Source organism: Stigmatopora argus, chromosome 1 (assembly GCF_051989625.1).
Source record: "Stigmatopora argus isolate UIUO_Sarg chromosome 1, RoL_Sarg_1.0, whole genome shotgun sequence".
Taxonomy (NCBI): Eukaryota; Metazoa; Chordata; class Actinopteri; order Syngnathiformes; family Syngnathidae; genus Stigmatopora; species Stigmatopora argus.
In genome coordinates, this window is record NC_135387.1 from 7,559,886 (window position 1) to 7,585,157 (window position 25,272).

General features: G+C 40.2%; 2 protein-coding genes across 4 annotated transcripts in view; one reads left to right on the forward strand and one right to left on the reverse strand.

Annotated features, from left to right (window-relative positions):
* The window catches only part of vwa5b1 (von Willebrand factor A domain containing 5B1), a 37,190-nt gene extending 24,013 nt beyond the window's left edge, over window positions 1–13,177 (forward strand). For 2 of the 3 annotated variants that reach the window (XM_077624306.1, XM_077624148.1), the window contains exons 12-21: window positions 73–258; window positions 1,204–1,390; window positions 2,082–2,278; window positions 2,787–2,973; window positions 4,091–4,384; window positions 6,983–7,120; window positions 7,194–7,484; window positions 8,212–8,281; window positions 8,455–8,578; window positions 9,798–13,177. In XM_077624306.1, the coding sequence (XP_077480432.1) occupies window positions 73–258; window positions 1,204–1,390; window positions 2,082–2,278; window positions 2,787–2,973; window positions 4,091–4,384; window positions 6,983–7,120; window positions 7,194–7,484; window positions 8,212–8,281; window positions 8,455–8,578; window positions 9,798–10,313 (2,190 nt within the window). In that variant the 3' untranslated portion in view covers window positions 10,314–13,177. The remainder of the gene's footprint in view (window positions 1–72; window positions 259–1,203; window positions 1,391–2,081; window positions 2,279–2,786; window positions 2,974–4,090; window positions 4,385–6,982; window positions 7,121–7,193; window positions 7,485–8,211; window positions 8,282–8,454; window positions 8,579–9,797) is intronic. The other variant, XM_077624223.1, reaches the window with a different exon arrangement.
* A 4,819-nt stretch (window positions 13,178–17,996) lies between these two features.
* Window positions 17,997–25,272, reverse strand: part of LOC144078423 (XK-related protein 7-like) — a 32,410-nt gene continuing 25,134 nt past the window's right edge. The window contains exons 2-4 of the mRNA XM_077606473.1: window positions 25,027–25,226; window positions 24,709–24,928; window positions 17,997–22,537 (exon numbers count right to left, since the gene is read on the reverse strand). Coding sequence (XP_077462599.1) covers window positions 21,733–22,537; window positions 24,709–24,928; window positions 25,027–25,226 — 1,225 coding nt within the window. The 3' untranslated portion in view covers window positions 17,997–21,732. The remainder of the gene's footprint in view (window positions 22,538–24,708; window positions 24,929–25,026; window positions 25,227–25,272) is intronic.

The following is a 25,272-nucleotide window of genomic DNA, read 5'->3' on the forward strand; positions in this document are numbered from 1 at the left end:
ACAAAGTAAGGCAGCTCTTTTCTAAACCCATCGATGGATTTCCGTTCCCTAACAATGTCATTATCTTCACAGATGATAAAATCTCTGAAGAAGACCATGTGTCCGGTACTCAGTGACATTTCCATTGATTGGCTCTTTCCCGAGACCAAGGAGGTCCTACTTTCACCAGTGGGCAACACTTTCCTGTATCCTGGAGACAGCCTCATTGGGTACGCTGTCGTTTGTGACACCACCCGCTACCATGCCAATCCTAAATCTGTAAGTATGATATTTTGTAATGCTAAACATAACAGTAAATTTACAGTTACACACTACTACTTTACGTTGTGGCTTAATGTGTTTACTTTTAATTTGTCCCACCAAAAAATGCAATAAAATGTTAACAAAAACGTAAAGGGTGTACTAGTAGTCACCTTTGTCATATATGCTAAATGACAGGTGCCAAATTCTAAATATGTTATTTTTTAATATAAAAGCAAATATAAAATTAACTGTTTGTCTTATTTTGTTATTTGATTCATAAAATAATTACTGCGAATGGCTGGCAGCCAATTTTCTTTATCCCCCGCTTGTTGCCCATAGTTGGTTGGGATGGGCTCTAGCAGAACCTCTCACCACGCAACCCTTGTAAGATAAGCGGTACGTGAAAAAAATGAATTAATAGTTTTTTAAAATAGTTGTCTATACGTACAACGAAAATTGATAGGGAATAAGTCAATTAATTGCGGCAGTCCTATTTGGTGACATATTCCTAAATATGATTACTTTTATTTAGATTGAAGTCCGAGTCTACGGAATGTGTTAAGGTCATATTATTCTCCATCACCCGTCAAACCCCATCTTGTGGAAGACTTCCTGTGTCTGGTTCCAGTTTTTGTCCAACTTTACAACGTCTTTTTGAGTCTGTATCCGTTTTAGCTACCGCAACCAAGATGGCGCCGTTCAAGTGGCAGCCGGCGGTGGTAGCTCCGTCCACTCTTGCTCGTTTTGTGTTTTTGCTGCTTTTCTGTCTTAATGATCTGATTTGGTGATTCTTAATGATCCCATTTACTTTGATTTGCTTTGTACTTTGTGCTTTTGCTTTGTTGTTCTGTCTAATCACCCTCTGCTACTGTCACAAAGAAATTTCCCGAATATGGGATGCATAAAGTTATCCAATCCAAACGTGACAAAGGCTTGTGTCACATGCATCATGATCAACAGGAGAAAAGACGACGATACAGCATGATGCGCTCCATCGGCTCTGGCAGCTCCGTCTTTTATCACTCCCAGGATGAGGACTTGTTGAAGACCTCTGCAAATGATCAGCCCCAGTTCGACGAGTTTCTCGATGAATCCAGCCAGAATTCTCGGATAGATTGCAGCTTTGTTGCCATAGAAAATGACCATGGTAAGAATCCCACAAGGCTCACTTCCCGCCTACACGTGAGGTGGTTGTTAATTGGCGATTAGTTTTGCATTCCCTATGAGTAGTTTTTTTGGATTAGGGATTTCATCAATCTACCCTGGTGTTGAGCAAATGACTATGTTGTTCATTTAGGAATATATATTTTTAATATCATTAAGTCATTCACTGACATTGTTGATGGCGCTTAGAATGAACAGATGGACGTCTATCATTGTCAATTGTAGGAAATGAGGTGACATGTTTCTCAAATACATAATGAGTTCAATGCCATTGAGCATGGATCTAATTGGATGCCCTCCCAGTTAAAATAGATTGGACGTCTAGAGCCGCCAGTGGCACTGACACATGAGCATTCATAGCAAGGATTAAATGAATTGGATGACTCTCGTAAAAAATAAATAAATAACATGAGAATGTTCTGAAACCTTTGTGTGTGATAAATATGCAAAAAACACAGACATCAGGAAGGGGGCAAATACTTTTTCACGGCACTGTATTTTGAAATCCATAGTATTGTAATGCGTGCCCTATAAAAGGATGGAAGTTACTGATTTTTTATTACTTTTGTCAGTGAATGTCAAATGTTTATTAGGAGTCATTATTATGAGCATTAAAAGGATTGCAAATATAATCACTTGAATCATTTTCTTTGGCTTTTCCGCTCCATCGTCAGGGTCCGATGGTCAGCCGTCTGCAAGAAGGCGAGCGTACAGCACCAACCAGATAACTGAGCACTTCTCAGCAAAAAAGTACACATCCAGTGATCCTAGTTCCGTTATGCCAAAAAATCCTCTTAGGCGCGCCAAAGTCGAGGATTTGATTGTTCACACGACCCCTGAACATGAGACTCAGTGGAGGAAGGGCTACCAGGTGTGTCACATTTTTTTAATTGAATGACAAATACGGTGGTACCTCTCCTCACAAAATTAAATGGTTCCAGAACTTGGATTTTTCTTAAGTAGAGAAGCATTGTACTTTGAATTAGCGTAACACATTCCAGAATCAATAATACTAGCTATGACAAACTTAAAAAACTTGAAAAACATTAAAAGTATACTCATTTGAATGAAATATGTATGTAAAACAGAGTAAAAATGTCCTCTGTTATGCTTGCATGATGTCTGTAGAAAGTCTATGTTATGCGTTGCACCATTTCCTTGTTATATTTATATGCTATACCTCTTCACATGTTTCGTAACTTAGACAAATTATTGTATTTTGGAACAATAATTTCCATGTCAAAGCGTTTTGCAACCTGAAATATTCGTGAGTCGAAGCATTCGTAAGTAGAGGTACCATTGTACAGTGAAGCCTAGAAACCTCAACAGATTCTGGTCATTAACTGGAGCAAAATTACCTAAACATTTATTTTTGTCAGCCTCAGATGGTGAGTGCGTGTTCAGCGTCTTTAAGAGAGCAGCCACCAGGTGATCCCTGTTTTCATCAGCCTCAAAGGGAGGTAGACACAGAAACACTGACATCGACCCCAGTAGGTCACTCTGCTGGAGACAATGGTTCTAGATCATCTACGGACAGTCCATCTTTAGGAAGTGTGGGAGATACAGGTGAGACACTCAGGTGAAATCTGCAGATGATACATAGGTATTTATAAATCTATTTTATGGAAAGCGCTTGATGTCCCTTGGTGTCTATTAGTTCCTGTGAATAAATAACCAGAATTCAGAAAAATAGTTGAAATAGTCATCACTGTGCCACATTTTAAAAGTGACAGATCATTCATAGATGTGAGATTTTTTTGTTCGGTTAAAATGTGAACGTAAGATATGTAAATTAAAAAAAATATATACTCTAATTTGGAATAAATTAAATATTTAATTAATATAAACAGTAATCATTCATTTTAATTATTCTTTGTTTAAATTGGTGATTTAAAAAATATGAATTCAAAATTCTGAATGAAATATTTTGAAATTATCCACAATTCATAGTTAGCACTTATGCAATGATAAAATATACTCTATTTTGGAATAAATTCAATATATTGGTGACTTTAAAAAATATGAATTCAAAATTCTGAATAAAATCTTTTTAAATTATCCACAATTCATAGTTAGCACTTATGGAATGATAAAATAGACTCTATTTTTGGAATAAATTAAATATTTAATTAATATCAAAGTGATCATTCATTATGATTAAGAATGTGTATATTTCTTTCTTTATTTAAATTGGTGGTTTAAAAAATATAAATTCAAAATTCTGAATGAAATGTTTTGATATTTTCCACAATTCATAGTTAGCACTTATCCAATGACAAAAATACAACCCTATTAAATAACAACACAGCTGCCTCGTGGTAATTTTTTGATCACTGATAAAAAGACGATCATATGGAGGAATAAATAATTTGTGGTTAGCACATCGTCGTCACAGTTCTGGAGTTGAGGGTTCGATTCTCAGGAGGGTCCGAACTGTGTGGAGTTTGCATATTCTCCCCGGGCTTTCGTGGCTTTTCTCTAGGTGCTCCGGATCCCCCCAAAATTGTGTTGTCTTCCCCCCCACATCCTTTCCTCATTTTAGTCAATAGTATTGTACGGTGAGCTGCTCATATATCACTTATGAGTGGTAATGTTTTTTGTAAAACACCTCATATTACAGGATAATCTGGACAATAGATTCATATTTATGCACATCTTAAGGAATCATTCTCACATGTTGCAGAAGGATACAGCCATCAACTGTGTAAGGCAGAAACGCCACTGGACAAACACAGCCCAGATGTGTGCACAGCGAGTCAACGGCGAGGGGAGTGCAAGGCGGTGGTGTCTGGTCTGCTCTGTAGGAAGGCTGTTCAGTGGGAGGTCATCTTTGATGTTCAGCCCTACCTGAAGGGGCGGGAACGCGAGGAGAAGGTTCACGAAGAACTGTGGAACGAGACCTTCCATCATCTGGCGGCGCGCTCAATCATGCACGACTTTGAGCACATGGCCGAGAGAGAATGCGACATTGAGCATGGTGAGCTCCAGCAATGACTGATTTACAAGCTGAAATAGTGATTTTTTAAACTGTTATGAGATTTAATAATACAAAAAAAGATTAGTACAAAATGCAATTTCTGGAGATATTGCATGGGAATGCTGTTTGTAGTGGTCATAAACTCCTGCGGTCACTTTCTGTGGAATTTTGGGCATTTACAGATCCTGTTGATGTCAAACCCTTCCTATGGATTTTGTGGTAATTCTATTTCACTACTTGTTGATTTTGGGTCACTTTTGGCGGATTTCATAGCAAATCTGGGGCACTTCCTATTGATATCAAACCCTTCCTGTTGATTTTGGTGTATTACTAAGACACTTCCTATTGAGTTCAGGGCAATTCTGGGTCACTTGCTGTTTTTTTCAGGTCATTTGAAATAGTTTATTTTTTCGTGCAGTCCCTGTTGGTTTCGGATATTGGGGCATATCTAGATAATTCTCTTGATTTCAGATCAATTTCTCTATTTCGGGGCAATTTCTCAGACATATATTATTCAATTGCGTCACTTATTAGGAGTGAATAGAGATTTTGTTGTGGATGGCAGTTAATGATCTACTATGAATATGACTACTACTACACATTGGGTTTGCCCCGTGAGGGGTCGCCATAGCTCGTCAACTTTTCCACTTGACCCTGTTCTTCGCATCCTCCTCACTACATCCATGTATCTTCTCCAATGTCAACCTCTAGCGCTATTCCTGGCAACATTCTTTTTCTTATACTGATAGCGTCCCTATCTCTCCTTTTCAAACCATCGGTGTCTGGTCACTCTGACCATGTCTCCAAAACGCCTAACCTTCACTGTCTTCACTGTTGTCTGATTTCTACATTTCTAATCCTGTCCAATCTGATCACACAGCTCCGCCTCCTGTCTTTTTCTCAGCGCTACTGTCTATAAGCCATACATCATTGCTGATCTCACCACTGTCCGGTAGACATTTCCCTTCATCGTCGCTGATGCTCTCCTATCACAAAACACACCTGATACTTTCCTCAAGCTCTTCCAGCATGCCTGCACAGGGTTCTTCACATCCTTTCCACATTTTACATCAGCCTGCACTAATCAACTAAGTTTCTTTCCACCTACTCTTAGTAACTTTACTGTTCCGCCTGGGATATTCTCGATTACACAAATACAGGCTGTCGTCCAATTAAGGTCACACTTGGGACCGTATGTAGATCCATGTTGTGGAAACTGTACTGTATATTTGTGTTTCCACATTCGCATGAGGTTATCATTTGCGAAACTGTAATTTTCGAGGTGACTCAAAATGCACCTCTTGTTGTTAAAAAAAAGAAATAAAATAGCAGTCTTGTCAGAAATAGGATTTGTGCTTGCTTCATCTAAAGGAAAATAAAGTTTGGAATATTAACAAAAAAATACACAACTTAAGTAGGTACAAAAATTGAGGTTTAGCGCAAGTTCAAGAAAAGACACAACTTAAGTAGGTACAAAAATTGCTAAACAACTTTTGAGCTCGAAAAGACATAACTCGCTTCTGTTTTACTCTTGCTCACGTTCATTCCTCTCTTTCCTAGAGTAGAATTCAATTTCTCTTAATTCTGCACTACCTATTCCCTGGTCTTAATGCAGATCACAACATGATCTGGAAACATTATATTCCAAGTCTCCCCTCATCTGTCAGTCTCTCCATCACTATGGCAAACAAAAAGTGGCTCTGGTGCAATCCCACCCCAACACCAAATTCTTCTGTTATCCAACTGCACACTTCAGTCCTATATTACAACTGTCATATATGTCCTGAACTACCCTGGGATACTTCTATTTTTCCTCTACAAAAGCATACTTTTTGGAGAAACCGTGAAATTTTGGGCTCATCAAATTAGCCAACACTGCTTGATATTTGTTTACATTTAGGAGTTGGAACAGTATAAATTGGATATAAAATTTAGGGGTAGATAGGTTACAAAGTTGTAGTGTTGAAAAAAAGGACCAATAAACAACAAAAAATGACTGCTCCTTCCTATTAGTCAGTGGTTAGCAGACAGCAGGAAAATGGCATACACTACAACAAAGTGGCTGAATTCAAATGTAATTTAATAGTGTATATTTGTTAGGGTTATTAGTCTTACATTATTATATATTTGCTTGCAATGAAGAACGCTTTGCTTCACTTAGCTTATTAACATTAGAAAAGTATTAAAGTACATCTACTTGCAACCATGTAAATGCTTTGCTCCTTATTTAGACCAAACAACAGGAAGGTCGAATCCTCTTGGACAGCTGGAATGTGGAGAAGATCCTTCGGCACTACATGACCTTCATTTGTTTTGAGAGCTAAACCTTCTATTGTAACTAGGGTCCTTGACTATCGACTTCTCACTCCTGTTTTCCCACCCCTCTTGAGAGCTGAGATGTCCATTGTAACTAGGGTCATTGAAGCTAATAAACAGGAAAAAGATGCATGTAACGCCAGAATGAACCTGGACAGAGACGGGTCGGTTCGATTCTCTCTTGCAAGAATTTCTCAGAGGATTGTCCTGTCTCTTTTATTTGTGCGTGCATTTGGGAATGCCTATTGGTGAACCTAACAATATTACTCTGAAATTTCACAGGCTCTGGAAGGAAATATCACGTTTATGCAGTTCACACCAGCAAAGCGTGCAACATTTTGAGCAAATACACTGCGTTTGTTCCAGTGGACTTGGACACAAATGAATATCTGCCGACGTGTATTGATTATATCAACTTTGGTGAGTTTATCAATCTGTACAGCTTTGCAACCAAACACATTTTTTAAACGTTAGGTTTGTTTCTCACTTTTAGGTAGTGGCTCAAAAAGAAGCTCCCGATCCAGTTCAGAAAGTAGGAAAAATCGAGGTTACTCTCTCGGTCTGGGCCGCTCTCAGTCTGGTGGCGTGTTAGAAGAAGCCGAAGACGAAGACATGTGTCCAGCTAGTAGTATGATGATTTTAATATCACATTTTCACAAGACTCTAATCTTTAAAGTTATTGTGTGCAATTTTTGGGTGTTTCTTGTGTCAGGTTTGGAAGATGGCATATCTCCTTGCAGTACTCCGTCCTCGTCCAGCTGGGAGAAATGCAGCTCCACAGAGGGTGCGGACAGTGCAACAGACACAAAAAAAAGAATGAAAATGCTGTAATCCATGTTTTCATTTAAACCTTTATAGGTCACTCATTTAACTCATTGGCTGCCCTGCTAGACGTCCAATCCCTTTTGACTGAGTCTTGGTCAAAAGAGATTGAATGTCTAGCACCATCAACGGCACAGAAAGATGAGAATTGTGGAAATGTAGTCTTCCAGCTCAAGTGAGTTGGATAACTATTGATGTCATTGGCAATCAATTACTTAAATACTGTGACATTAAGGATGGCCCGGTGGATGAGTGATTAGCACGTCAGCCTCACAGCCCTCGGGTCCTGGGCTCAAATCCAGGTCGGTCCACCTGTGTGGAGTTTGCATGTTGTCCCGGGCCTGCATGGGTTTCCTTTGCGTGCTCCAGTTTCCTCTTACATTCCAAAATCATGCATGGTAGGCTGATTGGACACTGGATTCTGGCCTGGAGTCCGCTGGGATAGGCTCCAGCACCCCCTGCAACCCTAATGAGGATGAATGAATGAATAAATGAATGTGACATCGAAAAGTCAACTTTAGTGTGTTTTTAGGGGCTATAATCAGTGTATTTCAGTTTTATTTATTTCAATTGTGTGTGTTTTACACTTAGTACATTCAAGATTCCAAGGGGTTAAACAAAATTTCATTTGCGCAAAGTAAGGCTGATTTATTTTTCCTCCTTACTAAGCCACTCTATCTCTCTTCCAGGGACTCAAAGGAGTCCATCTGTGACTTCAGACCAGTCTCAGAAATCTGTAGAAAGTCTGTTTTCTCCCAGGTGGGTGCTTGTTGTTTTTACCGAGGATTCTATTAGTTTTCCTTTCCATGCGAGGTCTCTGTGTGGTTCTCGACCTATTCCCTGATGGGAAGTCCCTTGAGATAACAGCTGGGGTGAATTGCTACCAAGACAAATAAAACTGACTTGAATTGTGGAATGTGACTCTTGGCCAGGTTGGCACTCAGCAGGACCCGTCTCTTGACCAAAGCTGCCAAAGGATTCATCAGCCGATCCCACAGCAGGTCAGCCGATTCCATGGGAGAGAGCGAGAATGAGAACAAGGACTACATTGCCCTGGTGGGTAGCAGCTTGTCCTTATCCGATCTCGTAATTGACATGCAGAAAGAAACAAGCAAATATCAGATTATAATTAGGATCAGATGAGCCCTCTTCAAATATTTTTTTAGTTCTTTTGGATTTCAAAGAAATTCCCAAACATTAAAGGAGGATGTCAAGATAAAGAATAGTGTTTTTTTTTTCAAATGACCAACAATAGTCACTTAAATAGAAATTACCGTATTTTTCAGAGTATAATATAATATAATAGTACTATCCCACCTGAGTTTAAGTCACATCAGCCAAAAAATTCACAAGGAAGAGGAAAAAAATGGCTCATCGGAGTATGTCGAATTTTTGGGAGGGCAATTTTTTTTTATCTCATCTCATCTCATTTTCTGAACTGCTTTAGCCAATCCCAGCTGTCTCCAGGCCAAAGGCGGGGGACACCCTGAATCGGTGGCCAGCTGATCGCAGGGCACAAGGAGACAAACAACCATTCACGCTCACACTCACACCTAGGGGCAATTTAGAGTGTTCAATCAGCCTACCATGCATGTTTTTGTAATGTGGGAGGAAACCGGAGTACCCGGAGGAAATCCACACAGGCCCGGGGAGAACATGGGAACTCCACACAGATGGACATGAACATTTGAATCCAGAACCCCAGAGCTGTGAGGCCAATGCGCTAACCACTCGCTCCACTGGGCCGCAATTTTTTATTGGATCAGAAATTAAGAATAAACATAAACTAACAATAGTAAAATGAAGAACAACAGGCTAAATAGGCATCTGTGAACATAACAGTTTTTCCAGATAACTATAGCCTTTAAAAAACAGCAGTGTTAGTTGCTGGTCCATCCAATCTATGACAAAAGTGCGACTTATAGTCCGGGAAATACGGTACGGTACGAAATAGTATATCTAACACAGTTCAGTAGTATACTATATAATTCACAGATTTGATGCGTTTTCGGTTTGAACCACAAATCAGAACATGCAAGTCACTTTCATTAAAGGCACTAAATTAGCCACATGTGAGGAAAACTGTTTGTATATTGTAAGAGCAATCATGGGTGATCTCATTTGGCCACTGACCAAGTCTTTGTAGTCAGAGACCAAAAGCAATCATTTTCTTGTACGAAATGTCTAGTTCACTTAAGTGTATAATGCTACACTTCTCACCGCGCCTTCACTGTCATTCATGTATCATTGAAAAACTGTCTTGTGCACTCAACAGGTATTTTTGCAACTGGCATGTGGCGCTTTCCCGCTTGACCCAGCCCTGTGCGACACCATCAATATCCCCATGAACAAACTTAAGTGGACGTCTCCCTTTGCCAGTCACCGCAGCAGCCTGCCACACTTGTCCAACTCATGCAGCCGGCGCGGGGAGAGCACCGAAGATGATTCCGGACCGTCGTGTGACACGCCAACAAGTCCTAAAGATTCTTTAACAACGGATCAGGAGACAACCTCTCCGGGCGGTTTGCAAAAAAGGATGATGGACCCCGAGAGCCTAATATGGGCGACGGCGGTAGCCCTGGCCTGGTTGGAGCACAGCTCCGCCAGCTATTTCATCGAGTGGGAGCTGGTGGCCGCCAAGGCCAGCATGTGGCTCAGCGAGCAGGACATCCCAGAAGGCCGAGACGTGGCCTCGGTCAAGGCAGCCGCCAACCAACTCTTTATCATCCTCAGGCACTGGGATGAAAACCTTCAGTTGAACATGCTGTGCTATAATCCCAACAGTGTGTAATGCTCACGCACATGCCCACGCTTGCCTCTTTGGAGTTTCTTCTCAGTGTTGTGAGCAATCTGCATGCTCGTTTGTGTATGCGTCCTCTAAACATATCAGAGTCAGTACGTTTACATGTACAGTGTTGGTCCACTAAGACATTCTTTTTCAACTGCATGCCGATTATGAATGGGTTAATGAGTTAACGTATATGTATAGAGTGGCCGTTTCTACAACGTCAAAACGAAAAACAGTTTGTGGCATTTATAGTGAGGAAAGAAGAATTGCGACATCTGACTCAAGCCTATACTCCTTAAAATGCACTTAAAAAAGATATTGATAACATAATACAGATATTTTATTCATCACAAGGCAATTTTATGGAGAAGGCAGACATTATTTTTTTACATTATTTATTCATCAATTTATGCAAAGTGGAGTGCTACAAAGCAGTGCATTTATGGTTGTAACCACTTCAGTGGCCACTAAAGTGGATAGTTATTCAAAAGTTTAACATTAAATGTCAAAACTTTTACCTTTATAGAGCAAGTGACTCTTTATGTTAATTTAAAAAAGGCATTTCCCCCACACTTAAGAGCTTTAACTCTTTATAGGTAACAATTATAAGTGACAATTTTTGGCCATTCAAACATAACATAAATATAAGCAATGATTTGTTTTTTTATTAATCATAATAGCATTTTATTATTATTAATGCATCTATAAATCTATATAATGCTAATAAAAATGTAATAATCACACTAAAATAAATTAAAACCATAAACACAGCGATTACAACCACAAATAACACTTATGTATTAATTATTTAAAATTTGTCTTTTTAATAACTAACTCATTACATGCCAATGATGGCGAGAGACGCCCAATTAATTTAATCATGTTTTAGTGCCATTGATAGTGCTAGACGTCAAATCCATTTTGACGTCAAGGAGCGAATGATATGAAGTGCCATATTTTGTGCTTAAAAGAATAAAAATAACACGAATGTGATGCAAGTTTTCTTTTAATTGCGCAGAATTTTTTTGGACAGCACGTAAAATATTTACAAAAGATAAGAGTCCAGCGCCTACAACCATTTCCAAGTCTAACTTGATAGATGGCTAACCGGTAGCATGATAACATAAACGCCAAATAAATTTACATTCACCAATTGCTTCATGTTAATATCCGAAAAAAGACTCATCTGCGGCATATATAGTTGTTTTCATGCTTGTGAACACAATGCACGTGCACATTCTCATCTCATATTTCAAATGTTTGCCTTTTTAGATCTAAACTGCTGTTGTCATGTAAACGAATGGGCAAAATTAGTGTTCTAGTCAAACTATTTTTTTCCATTTAAAAATATACTATTACTTTCCCAGCATGCAATTACTCATTGTCTGGTGTTTAAAGGTCAGGTTTTTGAATTTTATGTGTTTAACGGTTTTGATCCATTATGACCTTAATAACAAATATGAGTTTAAGGTTTTGTATGTAGCAAAGCAAGCCAAGTAGAAGACTGTTATTTAATGCAACAAAATTGAATCGCATTGATGTTAAAAAAACCCATTTCTTTTTCTGACAACAACAAAAACTATTCTATTATCAGAACTTGCCATGCTATAGAAATTCTAGAGGTACAAAAACAAGGAATAATACATATTATCTTTAATCTATATTATTATTTTTTGTTTTTATGTTTTCCACACAAATTGAAATATGGACCAACCTACCAACTAAATATGCATACAATTACAATATCAAAATTTTAAAGCTTTCAGGGAAGAGTCCAAAACAATACCTTATTTTAGAGGCCCCAAAATTGTACAAATTCTCAGTAAAGTTCCCAACTATGAAGAAAAATCACTAGAAATCCCACCAACATTATTAAAGCTTCGGATTTTGAAGGGATAATGTTTCTAAAAATAGTACAATATGGTACGTATTTGAAAAAACTCATTAGCTGCTATTGACAGCAATGGGCATCTAATCCATTGGACATTAGTAGTTCGTTTGCCCCTATAAGTCCACATGGATTGGACGCCTAGTGCCATCAATGGTACTGTAAAATCAGCATTCAAAGCCAGTCTTCCTAGTTTAAATAAATTGGACATCTACCCTTTGTCAATGGCAGGGAATGAGGTAATGCAGATTGTGTTATACATTATTCATTCATTCATTTTTATGAATCGCTTATCCTCACAAGGGTCACGGGGGGTGCTGGAGCCTATCCCAGCCTACTATGGGACACCCTGAATTGACAATGCATAAATTTAGCATTTTACAGGTCTGTATCGACCTTGAATCAAAAGATGGGGCCCCCAAATGTGTGACTTGACATGGAACCCACTTATGTAGCTGGTTGCCCAAAAATGACCTTTTACACAGGTTGGGTATGTTACGGGCAAACTAAATGGTACACGACATTTATTCAGCATAATGCAGTTTTTCACAAGTGCCTATAAAGTGTAATGTGATTGCATATATATTTTTTCTTCTTACACATTTCTTGATTCCTGTGGCGTCTTTAAATATTGATTTTGTGCCCGATGGGTCACGGTGTTGCTTTACTCAGGTAACCATTCACCAAATCTGTACCTGATTACTTCCCTTGCATGAGCATGGGCCGCCTTTTTGTGTCACCTCATTAATGGTAAAATAAATATTTTATGACAAGCAAGTTCAATGTTAATACAATGTATTGTAGTACATTTTTTGTGGGTGTTGTAGTTGTAGTAATATGTGCCGCTGTGATGGTGCCAAGGTAGATTTGCTGTGTGCCTTTAAAAATAAATGTACGTTGACAATTGTGGTACTGCTAAGACTGGCGCTGCAGGTGCATGTAATATAAAAAAATGACAATAAATATCCGTGCCTATTGATTTTACTGTTTATTATTGCCTTTGTTTAACAAATATGACAATATTCACATTTCTGTCCTCCACTAGCAAAACATGAACATACTTATACTATATTCTACATTGTATGATCTAGCCATTGAAATCTCAGAAGTGAGGAGACTTCTCATCTCATCTAATTTTCTGAACTGCTTCATCCTCATTAGGGGGGTGCTGGAGCCTATCCCAGCTGACTCTGGACCAGAAGAGAGGGACACACGGAATCGGTGTCCACCCGATCGCAGGGCACAAGGAGACAGACAACCATGCACACTCACACCCTTACATAGGGGCAATTTAGAGTGTTCCATATTTTTGTCATTTTCCACTTCATGTATATGCGCAGTTAAAAGGTTTAGAACAGGGGTGTTCAATACGTAGATCGCGAGCTACCAGTAGATCGCTAAGGTGTTACTGGTAGATCGCACGACAATAAGATTTCATTCCATCTGTTGATTCCCTTAGCAACACTATTATAAATTCGGCATATCTTCAGTAAGATGTACAGTGGTACCTCGTCACACGACCGCTCGTCATACAAAATTCTCGTCATACAAAATTCTCGTCATACAAAATTCTCGTCTTACGACGGAAATTTCAATCGAATAATTCGCCCGTCATGTGATCAAAATTTCGTGATGCGACCATGCTTTTTTGCATGTCTTTCGTGTATAACAATATCTACGAGCACTGAACGATTAATTAAGAAGTTTTTCCTCCTACGCATCGACCAGGAAACGGACAACGTGCATGCGCGGGCTAAAAGAGGACTTTCTGGGTAATGAAGTATACTCGTGCACACAACGCCGATAGGCAATGGCACTCTTTCTCAGAATGAAACTTCATTACCCACAATCAATACGTGGGTAAGCTCAGCTGTTGCATTTCCTGTTACTTTTATTATCTAATACGAGGAGTATTATATTACTTCTCGTTCGCTGCTCCTAACTGGCTCGCAATTCCCTCTTTGTAATATTTCTGGTCGCAACTCTCTCTCATAGGCGCCGTTCAAAGCAGTTGCAACCAGAGCCATTTTAACGAGGGAGTTGCGAGCCGGTCTTTATGAGCAGCGGAGCGATCGCTAAAATGTACTACAAGACTATTTCTCGTTGGCAAGTGGTCATGGGTTATCCTATTGTGAGGACATTTGTGTGAATCATTTTCGGAATATTTTGAAGGGAATACGTAGTACAACAGCAAACAGCATATCGATAGCGAACGTGAGGGTGGAGGCGTGGCAAACCGCCAACCCGGAAAACGAAGGTAACAAAAGATTACAACAAAATTAGAATTCAGTTTTGTGTAAAGTTACATTAAACGTATGTTTGAGTGTCTGTATATATTAATCCAAGTTAATTTAAATTTGTTTGTTCCGTTTACGAGTGCGTTGTCGTGGAAAAATTCATTGATGTGGGAAAACGTCCGCTCGAGTTACGAGAATCTCGTCATACGATCTCAGTCCCGGAACGGATTAAGATCGTATGTCGAGGTACCACTGTACACGAATCGGGAGTGGAGCTTCACCCTCGTTCCTATGTTGATAAACCTCGCAATAAAGTCTGTTGTGAACTATATTAACATACACAACTGCTGAGCTTTGTCAGAGCCTAGAAAAAAGGCTTGATCTCCTAAAGTTGACTCCCTGAAAAGTTGATCTTGGAGCTAAAAAGTTTGAACACCCTTGGTTTAGAAAGTTTCAACAGAAACACCTTTGTTTTGCAATGGCTTAGTTTGGTCGCAAGGTGGCAGCAGTGTTTCAGATTAAACGAATCAAATTGAAGGAGAGGGATTTTTTCCTTCCATGTGGGTATAAAAAAGCATTCACATTTTAATTGACCTGTAATACATTTTCAGAAATGCATCCTCCAAACCTATATTCAATATTTCATATTTTATCCCAGGGCAATTACGTCCAATGCAGATTTGACAGGAGGTATTTTTGTAACAGTGACCAAAATATTATAATAGCATTACAATAAGAAAGACTACGTACAGTGAATTTTTTTTTTAATCCAGCGTAGAAAGAATGCAGAACTGGAAAATAGTAATATAGAGCGGTAATAACGTAACAAATCACATAATGACAGCTTCAGGGGTGTTAAAATCATAATTTGGGAATGTGGCATGTTATTTCAATGGAGAGCAGATTGGGCGATGAATGCAACCAACATTACTATTAAGCTGTGCAATGTGAACGAACAAAGTCTGAAGCAGACGCCAAAATTAGTGGAAAAATGTCCTTAGGCTCTAACCAAGTCTCACACAGGACAGCTATCCTAAGAATGTGGTCTTTGATCACATTATTAACTCTTAACCTGTTAAGCCTCACCTTGGCTTCTGTACTGTGGTACTCCCTGATCTTCCCATTTCTAATATTAAAAGATTACCATTAATACAAACTTTATCATTAGCGGATTAAATGGCTGATCTTCCTCGAGACGGGAAAAGAGACCGAATCAATCTACAGTATGCATTATTTTTATCAAATGATTTTCAATATGAAATTCTGACAAATATATGTACGCTCTGAATAGGATGACGGAACGAAGTACACCAACAAAGGAATCTGAGGACCCAGAAGGAGAGCTCTCAGACACCCACTGAATAAACATCATCTTCAAGATGGAGGATGATGTGCTGAGATCAAACAATGTGGCCTTGAGGAAGATTTTTTTCTTCTTCTTTTGCTGTCTCTGGAGGAAATGCTGGGGAAAAAACGAAGACAATGTTAGGAGTTCCAGTTTTAGTCACAGTAGAGTAGATGTGGCCGAATTTTCTGGGCATGAACCATCAATGTGCAGGAGCTACGGTTCCGAACCAATCTTGATTGAATGAGCTTCCAAAAGAGGAAGCCCAGATTCTGCACTAAATCATAACATATGTGCTTTTGCATGAGATTTCAAACGTCCTTCTTTGTTGGTGTTTTGGAAATAGTGTGTTTCAAAACGGACTGTACTATTGTCCAAATTGAGTAAAGTCATGTTGTTTAGCCTGATTGGGCTTTACAAAGTCCTGACCCCAACCCAACAGAACACCTTTGGGATAAGTTAGAAAAAAGTAGATTCCGGCTAATTGGTGACAAATGACTACAGTATACATACAGCCCCTCCCTCCATTTTTTTTACTTTATGCTTCAGTGAAATTTATGTTTGTCACGTTATTGGTGTTGGTGGACCTGTGCGGTCAATTGGTCGCCGGGCTTTTGGTCGCGGTCTTTTGGTCGCCCGGACCGCGACAACGGGCGACCAAAAGACCGGCGACCAAAAAAACGGCGACAAAACAAGGTAAAACAACACGGTCTACGCATCAATAAAAGCCAAAAATTGCCCTGAGCAGTTTCACTGAGCCCATGTGTGAGTGTATAAGAGTTTGTATGTACATGAGTTGTCCCCTTAGGAACGTCAGTCAGGGTCTTAACAAGTTTTCCAACAAAAAACAATAAAAGTACGGGAAATTTGGAGCTTTTCTTTAGCCTAATAATGAATAGGGCATTAAGTATGACTAAATAATAATTCACAGTTTGTATTTAGGGAATTTGAGCAACGATTTAAATTGTAATTATCAATAACCTTCTGGGCGACCAAAAGACCGGCGACCAAACGACCGAGTACCTTGGTGGATGGGTGTGCTTTCCTTGTGTGTCCTGTCTGCATGATTTGTATACATTTTGCCTGATGTGTCCCTCTTGGCTCCCCTTCCCTTGTGTGACCCAGGTGTTTGTGATTTGTCATCTACCCTTGTCTGTGTATCTAAACCCCGTGTTTTGCTTGTCTTTGTAGGAGTATTGTTTCCTGTTTGAATAAGGGATGTTTTCCTCTTTGTCAGTGTGCGTCTCCCCTGTTTTGTATTAATTTTGTTAACTTTAGTCTACTTTTGATTGTTTGCATGGTTAGTTTTTTTATTAAAATCCTAATTTGTGCACCAGCTCCTCCCTCTCGTTTTTCTGCTTCCTGCTCCTGGGTTCGACTGCGCTGCATAGCCAAAGGCAAATCATGACAATGTTTATATTTATATATTTGTAATTGTTTTTTTTTTGACTATTTTAATTCAGATTCCAGATCAGGGTTTGTAAACCTTTTTGAACCATAAACCATTTCTATTTTTAAATGCCATTCCTTGAGAGATATACTCAGAACTTAAAAGTACAAATACATGAAAATGTGTGCTTTTTGTGGTAATTTTAACCCTTTTAAAGTACAAAAAGTCTCAGAATTCTTTTCACAACAATCAATGAGTGTCAATCAGAGTATGCATCCAGAAGTCTCTAATGAAAAAAAAATGATTTCAGCGGTTATACAGATAGTGTCAGTGCTACAGTGACACTCCTATTGGTGCTTTCGGGACTCAGCTCTCTCATCAGCGGTTTCCATATTTTGCTTAGAAATACTTTTGACGTGTTTTTGTGTTATAGCTTTTAGACACTGTGTTTTCTTGCGGTAGCTTTATAGCTGAGTGTTGATCTATTGACCACATACGTTACATAATGTGTTTGTACCACAATCGTTTGATATTACCGCATGTAAATATTTTCTAAAGGATTATTTTCCTTTTAGATAACATTTGATTATTCCTTTATGCATCTAAACAAAATAATCTGAAAGTGCCCCATACTAATTTAGCTGTCAAATTTACCTTTTAGATTCCATTTGGTTATTCCTGTATGCATCTAAACAAAAGAATCTGAAAGTGCACCATACTAATTTAGCTGTCAAATTTACCTTCGGTAGGATGTTTCGCATGAATAGGACATTTTGACAGAACACAGTTTCTATAACTCAGAGATTCAGCACCCACTTGTTCTCAGCTTGCGCCCATGTTTTCAGCACTCATTTTCAAACACATTTCATGTATATTTAAAAAAAATATAGTAATCACAATTAGCATACAGATCCTTTAAAAAATAAATATGAGACAGAACCATTCTTTTTAATGTCCAGCCATGTTTACTAGAGTAATAGTTCCCATCTACAATCATCCACACATCTTGTTGAGCTCTTTTTTTCTTATTTTTTTTTAACACCATCAACAAAGTTTCAGTCTGAAGATAATGATGTAGTAAGAACAACCTGTCTCCAAACACACTGTGTACAGCACACTCACACGCACATCCTAGTCTATTATGTACATATAGACGGAATGAGTAAAAAAATCTCCTTTTTTTTTTACATCTTAATGTAAGTTATAACAAAGATATGGCCACTGAGTGAATAAACAATAGCAAATAGATAGAAAACAAATACAAAAATAAACATAAATACCTTCATCAATTAACAGAATATGATTGACATAATTGATCTCAAGTCAATAAATAATTACTATGTAAAAACAGGATTGGTTCATTAGAGTGAGCCCTCGACAACTCACAAGTTATGTACATTAGCTTATCATGTTTGACATGACAGCGGCTTGAGGGTGGGAGGAGGCAAGGGGGGTAACGGGAAGCCAATTTTATAGTCATATGCAGCACCATTAATGTGGCCATCAACATCCACGAGTTGTGTTACCATGACGACAGCACTGATTTGATCCTTACACACTCATCTCTTGTCGGAGAAAAGCGCGTCATACCAGCTGACCTTATTGTGGTGTAATTATGTACTGTACATTCTCAGAAGCCAAGAGAAACATGGGGAGTGCTGGATTTCAACCCGCACTGGATTTAAAAAGAAACAAACATGTTGAAACGTTTGAGCCTGTGAATGTTGAGTCTAAAAATAAAATATGAGTTTCCCCTTTTTCCTTTGTTCAAAATCCCAAACCCTAAACTTTAACAGTCCCTGTTGGATGTTTTGGTTACCAATGATCAGTACAATCAATCTTTTTAGCATTAGTATTGGAGGAAAAAAAATCCATAAATGTATACTGCTTCTTATGATATACCCAATACAAATGCATTCACAGTATTGACTTCCCCTTTATTACTTTTATCCAGGTACATTCTAATGTGTCCAAATCATGTAAATTATATGATAATTAGTGATGGAAATTAAAAATAACCTAATTAGAAATTGTAATCATTCAAGTATTCACATTATAAGTGGAATGCAAGTATTTAAAACAACAGTAAGATATGCTACATTCATAAATTTTCTTTAGACCGGTCATTGGACCTGGACTCAAGGACCTGAACTTCAGGTTCATCCTTGGAAGTGGACTCAAGGTCAAAGACTGCAGGACCTTGACGTGAATGCCAGATAGGTTCTTGGACCTGGCCTCAAAAACCTGTGTCTGGTCTTTGGACCAGGACAATTCTAAAGACGGCCATATTTGTCAATTGCAATGACAGGAATACCTGTCATTTCAACAGACGGATACATCAGTTGATTCAATCAAATCCAATGATGCACATATATGTCGATTCCAATAGTTCCATAGTATTCATTCATTTTCCAAACCCCTTATCCTCACAAGGATTGCAGGGGGTGCTGGAGCGTCTCTCATCCAACTATGGGCACTAGGCAGGGGACACCCTGATTCGGTGACTAGTCAGTCAAAGGGCACAATGAGGCGGGACAACCATTCGCGCTCATACTCAACTCATAGCTAGGGGCAATTTAGAGTGCTCAACCAGCCTAACATGCATGTTTTTGGAACGTGGGAGGGAACCAGAGTACTCGGAAAAAACCCACGCAAGCGTGGGGAGAACATGCAAACTACACACAGTGATCGAACCCAACAGACGCATGACGTATGATTGTGAATGTGGATGGTCGTCTTTCTCTCTGTTTGCCCTATGGCTGACTGGCGATCAGTCTAGGGCATGGGTGGCCAAGTCCGGTCCTCGAGAGCCCCTATCCAGTCTGTTTTCCATGTATTCCTCTACCAACATTCCTGAATCAAATAATTGGGATCGGTATGAAGCTTGTGGACAGCTTGCTGGTGAGTTGATCATTTGATTCAGGTGAGGTAGAGGAGGGAGATATGGAAAACAGACTGGATAGGGGCACTTGAGGACCGGACTTGGCCACCCCTGGTGTAGGGGATAGTCTGCCTTTCGCCTGAAGTCGACTGGGGTAGGGTCTGGCCACCCCTGCAACCTGTATGAGAATGATGGATATGGAAGACGAATGGGTGAATGAATGAATGAATGCTGAAAGCTGGAGTCCGTGATTGTTTACTTCCATGTTTTACCGTGTTACCCTGCCCAGATGGTTTGTCCACTGATTGAACCATGTTTGCACGTGTAGGTTTGTTGTCGAACCCTGGGCCGCTTGAAACTAATTGCAGAGTGAAAAGGAATAGCACCAAAAATGTTCGGGTCAAATGTATTTGGGTCCGAAGGAAAGTAAGGGATATTTGTGCCTTGCCCAAAGAGCGATCAACTAACTACTGTAAATAGAAAATGGATAATGTCGAATGTTTGGATTTTTTGGGGTGATAAAGGGCTCTATAATTAAATGGGACATAACTTAAAAAAGAAAAAGAGTAGTAGGTGGTTTTCTTTTGTACGTGAGATTCATCCACCATTTTGCCAATCAAGCTAACTTGTTATACCCTGATTAGATCTAGCTTTTAGGGAAATTTTCACATAATTCAACTGTCCCTTCATCCATTTTCTATAACGCTGCACTCAAGCAAATCATACATTCTCAATAAAAAAGTGAAATATGTTGTCAAACCACGTGACTTCCACTATCTTGCTAAAAGTCGACTTGAATTAACATTTAGACTTGGCCAAGCCACCGTCTCCTACAGTAACTGCGTGTTCCACTAGCTTATAACTGACATTAGTATTTACTTGACTGTACAACAGTGTGAGGTGGCTCTCAAGTCACATCAGTCCTCATGTGATGTAAACACCTAATCCCATGATTGGAACTAGATGGATCCGTGTGTGATGCTCTTGGAGGTCAGAGACGGATATGCAGCCAAAAAGCGGAAAATTGTGGATTACTGTAGATCTTCTTGTGGTGGGATGAGATGCGAGTCAACATGATTTATACTCTCAATGTAATCTTAAAACTAGGCTCAATTGGTTGACGTTTGAACACTGGAGCCCAGTTTTTGTGTTTACCCTCCTCAGTTTAGTTTCATTCAGGTTAGCCTTCAAGGGAATGAGATGTTGTTCTCATGTCAGCATTTGATTTCATTCTAATCCCTTGCAAGAACAGTCATTGAACTCTGGCCCTTGTTCGTTTTACCACTTATTAGGGGTGAAGGGTCCGTCCCCTTGAGTCTGAAGCTTATGTTCGGGCATTATCTCATTAATCTCATTCTGACCATAAAGAATGAAATCTAGCATTTTACTAGTCTGTTCCGCCACGTAAGATTCAATATCCCACCTCCAAGCGTTCTACCTAGACAAAGACGATATGATTCCTACTCCCTTGACAGCTGGCCGATGGAGCCTTCACCTGGACCAGATCAAGCGAAGAGAATGCCTTGGCAAGAGATTGCGCTTCACATTTTACAATCAGTTTTAACAGCCATCTTTTCTGTAAAACAGTGTCTCCTGTTGGACGGTGTCCTGGGATTAGAATTTGTCTCAGGCTGAGTCTTTATCCCAGACTGCATTTCTTATCTGAATAGCACCGGTAGGCCTAAACAGTAGTCTCATACTCGAGCACTTCTTTACTGCCCATCATGCTACTTCTATACTGTATCCTGGGGCTGACTGCTGAAGTGGTCTCCAGAAGTAAAATGGTTTTACGGAGGCGGCGGTCGATAAAGTGGGCATCCCAGGCCGGATACCTCTTCCTTGGAAGGTCGATCCGGATCACAGGACCTTCTTGGGAGGATGAGGTCCTGTGGAGGAGTGCCGGGGAGGATGAAGGGGATGGACGCACCTGGAATACTGGGAGGCAGCTATCTCGATCCCTTTCCTTGTCTCTCTCCTGTTCTCCTGGAACCATGTCACTCGTGTCTTTAGTCCTGGGGAGAGTCCTGGGAGGACTGGTAATAACCATGTCTGTTTGTGAACCTTGGGACGGGGTGAGACAGGCGTCAATCACGCCCACCACACCACTCGCACTGGCTATCCCTTCATCCACACACCCTCCCCAATTTGTGCCAAGAACTGGCCCGTCAGGATGAAGCCAACAGTAGTAGACCAACATAAAAAATGTCCCCAAGGCGAAGCTGCAGGCCACCAGGCACACCACAATCAGGGCGTAGGAGTCTGAGGTGTGGGGACCGCGATACGTGTACCAGGCGGCCGTCAGTGCTACGTTCTCAGCCAGCGTCACGGTGTAGTAGACGGTCATTCGGACCCGGCTGGGCCCTTCCTTAACGTTGAACCAGCAGAAGATGTAGATGATGCCCACCACCATATTGTAGATGATCTCCTCCCACTTGGACATGCAAAAGTCAGTCTCGCCTTGGATGATCCAGAAGGTCATTATACACCTGGAAAATCATACAGTAGACAGTCAAAAACAGGTCACATATTCAAAGAGAGCAGTGCTTCCCAAATACTATTAAAAAAATACTTGTCAAGTTGACTACCACCAGCAGGTCCAATATTAGTCTATTGACTGCCATTTATGGTGCTAGACGTCCAATCTATTTTAACTGGGAGAGGCTAGCGTTGATACTAGTCAAAATGAATTGGACATCTATGAAAACATTTGCATTCAAAAGCTATACAGTGGTACCTCGTCATACGACCGTTCGTCATACGGAATGCTCGTCTTACGGGGGAAATTTCGATCGAATAATTCGCCCGTGATGCGGTCAAAGTTTCGTGATGCGACCAAGCCAGGTTGCCATGGCATTTTTTTTGGCATATCTTTTGTGTATAACAATATTTACGAGCACCGGATGAGCTATTCAGACCAGGAAACGCACAACGCGCATGCGCGGTGAAAAGAGGGCTTTCTGGGTAATGAAGTATACTCGTGCTCGCAAAAGTATCCCCGGTAGCAACTCTATCATAGGCGCCGTTCGATGGGACGCGAACACAGATGCTACAAGCTAAAAGGAGCCGCTAGCCAGCGCCCTGAAGCTCCCATGAGCAGCGGGGCGATCGCTGATAAAAGACTCTGCTCGTTGGCTGCTCATAAGAACATCGGGGGCACTGGCTCGCAACAGCATCCCCGGTAGCAACTCTATCATAGTCGCCGTTCGAGGGGATGCAAACACAGATGCTACAAGCTAAAAGGAGCCGCTAGCCAGCGCCCCTGTAGCTCTCATGAGCAGCGGGGCGATCGCTGATAAGACTGCTTGCTGCTCGTTGGCAAGTGGTCGTGCGTTCTCCGATTGTGAGGACATTTGTGTGCATCATTTTCGGAATATTTTGAAGGGAATAGTACGACAGCAAACAGCCCATCGATAGCGAACGTGAGGGTGGAGTGTTTGTTCTGTTTACGAGTGCGTTGTGTGGAGGAAAAAAAAAAACGAAGCCCCTCTCCCCTCGGCGAAATCCGGCCAATTTTAGTTAGATTAAACACTTTATTTCTATTAAACCACTCGTTATTTATTACTTTGTCAATATATGGCGAATTATAAGAAATAAAACATTTTTTTTCAATCCAATATCCTGTTTCTGGTGTTTTTTTCAGAGAGTTGGAACGAATTAAATTGTTTCCCATTCATTTCAATGGGAAACTTTACCTCGAGTTACGAGTAACTTGTCATACGAGCTCAGTCCCGGAACGGATTAAGCTCGTATCTCGAGGTACCACTGTACTTCTATGGCAATTTTACAACTTTTGTACATACTGTACAGCATCAGTTCATTACTTCTTAGTATGAGCTGATTACTGCATCTTTATGACGTTTTGGTAAAAAGGCAAATATTTGAAAAGAAACAGCTGTGTAACATTAAATGATAATCTGCAGTAGTTTAATGTGAATTAACTGAATGTTGTGGGTGCAGCCCAGTGATGGAGTGGTTAGCACGTCAGCCTCACAGATCTGAAATCAAGGGTTTAATCCCAGGTGAAGTCAAGGGTTCAATCCGTATGTAGTCTGCTTGTTCTCCCTGGGCTTGCGTGGGTTTTCCGAGTATTCCGCAATAACAATGTGCAATATTTTAGATTGTGCAATATTTTAGAATTTACCTTGCCCGGACCTGACTTTTTATATTACTTATTTACGTTTTTACTGAGAAACATGCACTTTATGGAGTAGCACCACTAATTTTGCTATACGCAGCTGTTGTATAATGACAATAAAGCCTTTAGATTTTAATTAGATTTCTCCCACATCCCAAAAACATGCATGATAGGCTTGTAGAACACTCTAAATTTCCCTTAGGTGTGAGTGTGAGCGTTGATGATTGTTCGTCTCCTTGGTTTCCCCCGTCTGGTGCCCATAGTGGGTTGTTGGGATAGGCTCCAGCACCCTTGTATGGATAAGCGGTATGGAAAATTAATGAGTGTTGTGTAATAAATGCGCAGTTGTGGATTAAAAGAGGTGGTTTGAACATTTAACTCAGTCAGTCTTTTGTGTGCCATTTACCGCTTGTGGCACTTATGAGAACCACAGAATTTTAAATGTAAGAATCTAAAAACTCTCATCTAAAAATGACATTTGACATTTTTGGTTTTACAGTGGTGTACAGTGTCGTGACGCACCAATGACTAACGATGAAAATTCCAAAATAGAGCTGAAAGACGGAGGCAAAGAGGGCGAAGGCCACCGTCCTGGCCCCAATGGTGAACAGGTGCCAGAGAATCTGAGCGATGACGGCCTTGTAGGACATTGGGAGTTTGTCATCACGCGAGTCTCTCAGAACCTTCTGGTAGGATGCAATCATCCAGGCCAGTGACACAAGAGAGGCCGAGGCTGAAAGTCCTGTATTCAGAATAGAATATTGACAATCAAGGGAAGAATGTTCCGTGACAAGAACCAACAGATTTGAAAAAAATCTCAATCTTTTATCAGTGTCTCACCTTGCAGTGGGAGGACTGTGTTTCCGTGGATCATGATGCTTAGCTGAAGGACAAGCTGCGGTGCCGACTTGAGGAAGGCCTCCAGGAGACGGAGCATGGTGATGTCAGCGCTCTCGAACATTAGGCGCCAGTAGAAGCGGTGGTGGGAACCGTGGCTGTGCCAACGACTCTGGGCGCCCAAGTAGAGGGCGTGGATGTACCTGAAGTAGAGGAAGCAGCTAAATCATGATATGGTATATATTTTGA